Source organism: Nelumbo nucifera, chromosome 5 (genome assembly GCF_055504915.1).
Source record: "Nelumbo nucifera cultivar China Antique chromosome 5, China Antique-T2T, whole genome shotgun sequence".
In the NCBI taxonomy this organism is placed as follows: Eukaryota; Viridiplantae; Streptophyta; class Magnoliopsida; order Proteales; family Nelumbonaceae; genus Nelumbo; species Nelumbo nucifera.
In genome coordinates this window covers 10,627,541-10,636,485 of record NC_142653.1, presented here as the reverse complement: position 1 = coordinate 10,636,485, position 8,945 = coordinate 10,627,541, and the positions used below count along the sequence as shown (strand labels likewise).

At 38.5% G+C, this 8,945-nt stretch overlaps 1 protein-coding gene across 8 annotated transcripts in view; it reads right to left on the bottom strand.

Annotated features, from left to right (window-relative positions):
* Positions 1-8,945, bottom strand: part of LOC104606581 (nicotinate phosphoribosyltransferase 1-like) — a 94,226-nt gene that overhangs the window by 24,279 nt on the left and 61,002 nt on the right. For 2 of the 8 annotated variants that reach the window (XM_010271861.3, XM_010271869.3), the window contains 3 exons: positions 3,726-3,834; positions 2,435-2,547; positions 2,032-2,348 (listed from right to left, as the gene is read on the bottom strand). In XM_010271861.3, the coding sequence (XP_010270163.1) occupies positions 2,271-2,348; positions 2,435-2,547; positions 3,726-3,834 (300 nt within the window). In that variant the 3' untranslated portion in view covers positions 2,032-2,270. Of the gene's footprint in view, positions 1-2,031; positions 2,349-2,434; positions 2,548-2,665; positions 2,725-3,172; positions 3,344-3,712; positions 3,835-4,577; positions 4,694-4,798; positions 4,867-8,392; positions 8,566-8,945 lie in introns of those variants that run through there. The other 6 variants (XM_010271879.3, XR_016076159.1, XM_088887468.1 and 3 more) reach the window with 6 other exon arrangements.

Sequence of the window (8,945 nt, the reverse complement as noted above, 5' to 3'; positions counted from 1 at the left end):
ACTTAGGAGATGTGTATCACTTACCTGATAAGTGATACCTAGGAAAATAAACTTTCCCTGGTCCCCACATAAATCTGAAAAAAGAACATTGAATTCTTGGTCAATGGGAACCAAAATCCCATTGACCAACTTTTCCCCCTCTCAAAATCCAAAAAAAGAACATCCCCTTAGACCTATTCATCATGAGCTGGGTTTCATGTTCATTTTTTATACTGTTTCGGGTTTGGGCTTTGGCCGAGCCCATTAAAAGCCAAAATTTGGTAGATCAAATCAGTTAATCAAGATCTATTCAAATTGGTAACAAAAAATTTATATTTTCTTGTAAGGTTGCTCATAAAAAGACGAATTTAATTGAGAAAAATCAAACAAAAAAATGCAATTAACCGATCATTTGGTTTAGTATTTTTGAAAAATCAAAGGACCAGTTCAATTTTTAGTTAACCTAGAAAAAGTTGACAATTAGCCAAATTGATAGGTATATATATATATATATATATATTTATGTATAGTATATATTTATAATATATAATATATAAAAAACTGAAACCAATCAATTGGTTAACTGATGGTATCAGCATCAATACAAATAGCGGTGTGTATACCTGTTCACGAGCCGGGCTTCGGGCCTGACTTACAGTATATTGGGCTCGGGCTTTAGGCCAGGCCCCATTCAAATTTTGCCAAAAGCTAAGCTCGAGCCCAACCCATGAACAAGTCTAGTAGCGTGAGGTGGACAACATAACATGGGGAGGGAGAGATTTTATAATGACTATTAAAATATCATTTATAATTAGAATAAGATTTTTTACTATCATCTGTAATAATACTAATATTAAAATATTTTTTATTAATTATTTGTCTTATTGTGTTATCTATTTTTCCTCTTACTAGTATTTTAGATATTTTTACTCATTTTAATATTTAAGTTTTAAGTTAGACTATTTTCCAAAAAAATGTTTTAACTTAAATATTAATATTTTAATATTGCTGAAAAATTAAATGCATGTATTTAGAAGGTGGAGAGAGGTAGAGATAGATAGGTATAGGGAAAGAGACGTTCGAATCATATGGTTTATTGGGCATGTGAGATAGATGGAGGAAGTTTTATGCATGAGAGAGATTTTAGGAAGATTTTTAATATTTGAATTATTGAGAGGAAGGATGACATAGCCTAATGAGATAGGCTAAACCCCTGGTGACTTGGCTTAATGGGAGGTTGGGAAAAGAGAATGGAGGAAGTAAGAAAGGGGGAAGGGGAAAGGAATAACAACCTTGCATATACATACATACATACACACATACATAGAAGCCGAGGGCAACAGGGTAAATTCGCTCCCGAGCTCTGAAGGCTAGTCGAAGGCTTTGATGGTTCAGAGGAGGTATGCCGAGGCCAAGGATTGTAGGCCAAGGCGGTTGTCTCCGAGTACCGTAGAAGTCGAGGGCTGTTGATTGAGTGGTGAAGTCCCTTGAAGTTTGAGGTTCTGCAAGACAATAGATGTTAGAGACTCAGAGGCCTCGGGTGAGAACCTGAGGCAGAGACTCCGACGGTTAAGTTAGTACGAGGGCTGAAGAGAGGGATCTGGTGCAGATGAGGGCTCTAAGGAGGGTGCTCATATGCACTAGGCTCAAAGGGGGCAAGGTCCTTCTCTTAAGTTTAGAGTTAGAGCTGGAATTTTGGGATCCTTTACCTGGAGGGGGGTACCCCCGTATTTATACTTGAACTGCCTGGAGGTAGGTGGAGATAGACGCCTCCGATGAGCTCCGTACGAAAGCGGTCAGCGGGAGGATGCTGGGGCGCTCTGCTATTGGCTCCGTACGAGGAAAGCAGGGTATCCCTCGCCGTGCTGGACCGGGACCCTGGCTGGCGTCCGTGGGCTGGGCCAGGTTACCCTACATCAATATATATATATATATATGGCAACTCAACCTTTCACCAAGCCTTTTCCAACCAAGGTTCAAAATATAACAATTCCAGCCCTCCACCGGAAGTAAATTTTGAGGCTCAAAAACACAAAAAGTGATCATAGTAGATGGAGAAAGTTAAGAGGGTGCTTTATCTAGCACCTTTATTAAATAAAAACAATTTTTGATCCATACCGCATTGAAATCTGTATGTTTATATGCAAAATATATTAACATGAGGACCCAATTCTTTCAGGAAGCTCCTTCACGCAACTGAAATCATTGCTTCCCTTGCAACTGATGATGACCAATTTCCTTTTGATCAGCAACCTATGATGACTACCTTGAAGTACTTTTTATCCATATCATTACTGCAACTCCCCAACAGGAGCCTCATTGAGCCATAGGAGGTGAATGAAGTCGTACAACTTTGCACTTACACTCACCTGTTTAAAATCAAGTAAAACATTATTGCAAGCACAAAAATAGTTCAAGAGACAATACATGGAAGCAAAGGTTATATATACAGAACCTTGTAAGGTGTTGGGTTCAGCCTCCTCATATGATCAGGCTGCATTTGATCCAACTGTCTCATGCAATGGTTCCTTATCTCCTTAAGGGGTGATAATTCTTCTCTTGCTTTACCTTTAAGCAGAAAATCAAATCTTGCTATGTAAGCAAAATGGAGAGCATTATACCCATTGGTTCACCATAAAAATGTTTATCGATTTTTTGCAAAGAAAAGAATGATGATTTGAAATACCTGAAGTCAATTTCACTTCCCAGGATAACGAGATTTCAAAACACCATAGGGAGTTTGAACTTGGTACCCAAAAAGAAGGGAGTTCGAAATTCAGCTTGATAGCAACGACCAGATGGTCATAAGGTTGAATTGCATATAGACAAGTTTTGATGAATCTGCAAAATGTATCTTTGCTATGTATCTTGGATTACTTACTCAAGTATTATTCCTCCACAGGTGGAATGGAATCCATGCTATTTACTGTTAAACTGCTCGATTGCTTTGTGGGTCCCTTGTAAATAGAGAGTTCGTGGAATGCTTATTCTCTTGTAGAAGCTTGATAATACTCTCATTTTCCTAGGCCAAAAGGATGAATTTGCTTGGAAGGAGGGGCCAAAAGGAAAAGCTTTAATAAGTCCTTCCATGTTGCTTTGGCTAGAGGTCTGACAGATTTTGGATGTAGGATGCATTTGTGGAAAGTGGGTTCTTTCCAGGATAGAGGCCTTTATGTGGCTGTCTGCATCTTGATGAGGTTCTTAGGATTGATCACCTCAACAATCAGGAGATGCAGATTCACAAGATTTGTACCATGCACAAAGCAGCCAAAGAAACACTGAACTACCTCTTCTTTGTTCTCCCTAGCCACTTCATTTCTATGCTAAGTCTTCAGCTCCTTGTTTCAAATTTCCTTGCCATGCCCTTCATGACAGAAATGATTCAATCCTAGCCTCATGCATCATTAAGTAGAAGGGGGACCATGCGTTGGTCCTTGGTTGCATGTGCAATCAGTTGGGCTATATGGAAAGAGTGCAACTGAAGAATTTTGACAGATTGGAAAAGCTGGTGATTCATTGGTGTGTGGAAAATCAGTAATTTCCTTATGGTTTGAGCTCTTGTTCTTCATAGAGTTCAGTACTTTCTATTGTAGAGTTACTGTTTATAATTGGGTAGAGGATAGTACAGTGCGGATATATTTGGGCTATGGGCCTTTCTTTTTTATATAGTAAACAAACTAGCTTTGATAATGAATTTCTTTCAACATGCTGGCTATCATTAATGAGTTATATAAAAAGGACCCTACCTGAATCTCCAGGCCAATAACACTTCAACAGCTCCTCAACACGCTGTGGAACCACATATGCTCTCTTGGATTCATTGAAAGGATGACGGCATAAAACCCGTTCTGCTGCCTGTGTATTGGAAATGGAATATAGAAATACTCAAGTACTTGCTTATATAAATTACCAATAAAAAATTCTTGCTTATCTCATGATATGTTTACACTTGCATATTCATTTTTTTAGCATTAATATGGGAAATCAGAACATGTAGTATTCTATGAGGGAAGTATAAAAGTCTGTTGTTGGCATGATAAGCATGCAAAGTACAACAGCTTCAAAGACATAGTCAGTTCTTAGCTTATCATACCAACCACAGACTGTTATAATTGCTTGAGAGATCTTCCTTTAGACACTTGTTCTCAGATATGCCAATTTTGCTCCCTGTAATGTCCAACATACTTCAAAGGTTAGCTCCATAGAATCTTCCCCTACTGCTTAAGCCTTGTGCTGGCATAAAACAGATCTACAAAGATTGTGTTTAGTACCATTGCAGTTTCTACCTGAAATGTTTTGAGTTGATCAATACAAATTGGCATACAACTGTTATTTCAGGATGTTTATAGTTGAAACAGGCATACCTTAAAAATGTATATGTGGGAGGCTGTTCATAGGAACATCAAATTGATGTTTCTTGCTCCAGGGGAATGAAATCTAATCATTCTAGCTGAAGTGACTCATTTGATGTGACAACACATATCTCTCACCAATTTGTATTGATCAATCCAAAATGTTTCAGATAGAAACAGTGATGGTACCAAGCATAACCTAAATTTACTTACAAGAAAAAGATCTACTAAATTTTCTTGGCATACCCCATGCTAACGTTCTGAAAAAACTGGCACCACATCGTGTTGGAAAAGGGAAATATAAGAGACAAGGCACTGATCCTTCATTGACCCCATGCAGGACATTTGTTTGTATTTCTACACTGTAAGAAAGGCAATCTATGGTAAGTATCCTGTTCAACAAGGCTGCCTACTTAGATGGAAACAAGGCAATTCCATCTCCAATTAAAGGAAGTACAAGGGATTTTACCAAATACGTATGATGTAGGACGGAATTCCACCAGTTTGAGCTTGTCCTAAATTGCTAGTCCCAAGCCTGGATAAAGATGAGTTGCATCAGGTTGGCAGCTAGCACTAAAGCTTTTGCCAAACTCTTAATGAACATAGATCCTGAATTGTCATTTTGTACTCATGCTAGAGCATTCCCTTGAAGCAACATGGTACACCTTGCTCATAATTTGACAATGAACATGGCACTGAACAGAGTGGAATGGCAAGAAAGGATTCATGTAATTGATCAGTGGCCTTGGATAAGGCTTTGTAGAGTTTGTTGATTTGATGTAGGATGGGAAGGAAAAACCCTATTGGGGTGAATGTGGTAGGTAAACAAGGGTAGTAAAGATGAATTATAAGAGAAAAATATTAAAATCTGTAATAAAGAAGAGAGGAGAAAATTCACACCTTAGAGAGAAATAGAGAGAAGAGAGAGAAAGAAGGATATGATTATACCCACAGGTAACTTCAAACAAACCTTTTCATATCAGTAAAAACAAACTTTTGTTCCATTATTTCTCTTCAAAAAATTTAATCACAATGACTCTATTTATGGTTTCACTATAGGAGGAACTTGACAAAAAAATTCTAATGACTTGAAAACTATGAAAACCCATAACTCATGGGAACACTAAAATATGTAATTCTAAAACTATAAATACCCTCCAATTATCCTACATTCCTACTAAACCTAAACAAACCAAATGCAACATCTACATAGACTACATAAATAGAAATCTCAATCCTGTCATGGATTTCTACCTTGCTGATAAGATAACCATGATTTTCTGATTCATACTGGATTCACAAGATCTTGCTATCAATGGTTAGGTAACTAAGTAACGACCAAAAGGGATAGATATGATGTCACGCATAGTTTTCTAGTGTCTCACTTCTTTCCTTCAAAAGTTCTTCAATCCCTCTTTCCATATACTTCAACATACTGCAAAAGGGATGGATCTCTAGAAAATGACCAAATGAAGACAGGTAAACCACAAAAAATGAATAAATGCCACTATCTTCCTGTTGCCTTCTGCATATTAGGCAAATAATAGCCATACAGAACCTCTATTTTTCAAGTGGTTGATAGTCATAATGCACTCCAATGTGAGGAGCCAATCAAATGCCTCCACTCTAAACAGGAGGATAGGAATGCCCCAAATACCTCCAGATTGAGAGTTCTCCACCTGATTTTTTTTTTAATTATTGCCTCATAATAAGATTTCCTGAAAACAGCCTTTTTCACATTCATTCCACTACCTTTCACCTGGAATTAAAGCAGATGAGCAAGATGATTCCTACCTGTAAAAAATGTTGGTTCACTTGGCAGCCCAGTGCACGACGCTCCTGCCAATGCAGGGTCTGGGGCGGAACAGACACAGTCTTACCCCTGCACATATAGAGAGGCTGTTTCCATGATTTGGACCCTGGTCACCCAGGTCACAATGGAGAAACCCAACCTTTGTGCCAAGGCGCACCCTCTGGTTCACTTCTGTATCTCTAATTCCAACAATGGTCTTTCTGAAATCTAAACAACCTGACCTCTTACTTCAAAACAATAGCTATTTCTCTGCAGCTGAGATGCACATTCCTTCCACTACCTTGCATCCGGTACTGAAGCAGATGAGTGAGATGATTCCAACCTGTTAAAAAGGTTGGTCCACTGTTGTATCTCTAATTCCAACAATTGCCTTTCCGAACAATGGACCTCTTCAAAACAATGATCATGACTCTTCAGCCAAGAGGATATAGTCTTAGCAAAACAATTATATAATCTCCTTTCCCATCCCATCTGCCTTGAAAAACCTCACCTGCCAACCATCTCCAACCACATATGTAGTTAAATCAGAAAATAATTGATAGACTCTCATGATACCTTTCCGAACACAAATTTCATATGTTTAGGATACCACCCTAGAACCTAGACCAAATAGAAAAACTTCATACTACCCCTGGAATCCAATAGCACCATCCTTTTCACCTGAAACCACCATTTCCTGAAAAGAGCCTCATTCATAGCCCCTGTTCTGCCAAAACCCAACTCCCCTTCCCTGAGTTCACTAACTCCAACTTCACCCCCCTTTCCACTTTCCCAAATAAAATCCCTTTGGGTCCAATCTTCCATGGTTGATGGATTCTTAAGAACATGAGTACACTTGCAAGCATATATATGGGTATACCCTGCAAGAACATTGAACATTCTTAAAGAGAATATACAAACACTAGCTGGAGTTCCATAGGCAAAATCAATTGATGCTTAAGGCAGGAGGAAGCATCCAGCTAGAAAAGTTAGCATTGGATTTCTCAAGAAAAGGAAGAAATAAGGGGACAACCAAGGTTTTTTAGCAGCAAGCTAACAGACATGATAACTTCTAAAACAAATCAGTAGCAATTTTTTCTTTTCTTTTTTTTTTTTTTTGGGGGGGGGATACAGCAAGTAAACCATGAATGGAAACCAGAACAAATAAGAAAACAAAATTGAGGAAACAAAAGAGACAACATAGATAATGAAGAAGAACTGGAACGGAAGAAGAATTGATGATCAAACACAATAAAATGGGAATTTAACCAACAGTTCTAAAGGCCATCATCATTATCCTCATAATCTGTATGCTCTTGTACATCTTGTTGCAGATGAAGTAGGAGAATGAAGAAAATGAACAAGGGATGAGGAATTCCTAATCTACACTTTTAATTAGATATAATTTTTGAGAGCAAAATGGAAAAGTATTTCATTGAAACTCTAAATAAAAAATGTACAGGATATGACAATGTATAGTGACAAGGTGTGAGCAGCAAAAAAACAACAAGGTGATCCTACACCAACCCTTTTAATAGAACATTTTTACACAAAGGAAATATTCATGGTGTGGAATATCCCTAAGCCTCTTATGCACTGATAATCGGAAGTTAATCAACCCCACAACCTGTTATGGGCCCGGGCATAGGATCTCGTCACGGGTTGGTCCACGGGGAAAAGCTCCTGTTTTCCTTTGTTCCTCCCCTTCCTAGCTGAACCTATCTTGGCGTCCTAGAGGGTGATTTGTCCAAGAGATCACCGGACTCTCCTTTTACTCTCTTTCTTGACTGGAAATTTGATATCCTCATTCAATAATGGGATCTCCTTAAATAGGAGATTACAAGAGTCCTAATCAAAGGGAGTCTCCTTGCTGAATAGGGAGACTTCCAGTTCTATCTTGCTAAGGATAAGATAAGACAAGAGCAATAGAATAAGATAAGAATAAGCAAGATGATCTAATCTAATCTAGATAAGGCTGCTGTTGCCGAACTGGGTAGGATGAGAATCATTGAATCACTGCTGCTGCTGGCGGTGGGTCAGGTGCCTGTTGCTGCCGGTGGCGACGGTACGTCTTCCCGAGGAATGCGTCCATAACACAACCCTGCTTCTTAGATTCTCCAGATCACAGCTTCTGTCTTAAAAAATCCTTTGGTTTATCTCCCTCCAAGTTCACCAAGACACAGCATCTGGGATCACCTTCCACAACACCTTGCCACTTTTTTTAGTCCTTCCATCTCCAGCTCAGAAAATGGCCCCACAAAGACTTTGGATCCAGCAGAGGTTAAATATAATTCCTAGTCAGTGGGCAGTGAAGGAACAGGTGAGCTACTGTTTCCCTGTCAACCCCACACAGCACACATCTAAAACCAGTAATTTGCATACCCCTTCTCACCAGACCATCTCTTGTGAAACATTTGTCCTTGTCATCCAGAATTCCTGAACCTACACAAAAATGTATAAACAATATATGCCTGCACAAACAACCACTTGAAGTTTCCCTAAAACAAACAAATCAAAGAGAAACATCAAAGTAAACCTTGGTTTGGGGTGAGGGCATTCCCACTTTATTATTCTCTTCTGGGTTAAACTAAAGTTCTCATGAAAAACATCAAAGTAATCTATGGGTCAAACTCTTAAGTCCAATAAAAAGGTTAGGTCGGTAGCACTACAACAGAATTCTTTTTGTATTGTTGAAGAATCGATGTCAAATGGAAGCCGGAGTAAACAGTTGAAAGCAAAATTATTACATGGAATTGTATAACAAACTAAAATTTGAATGTGTACAGACAAAGACTAGTGCAATTTTATCCTTGAAATTGGTT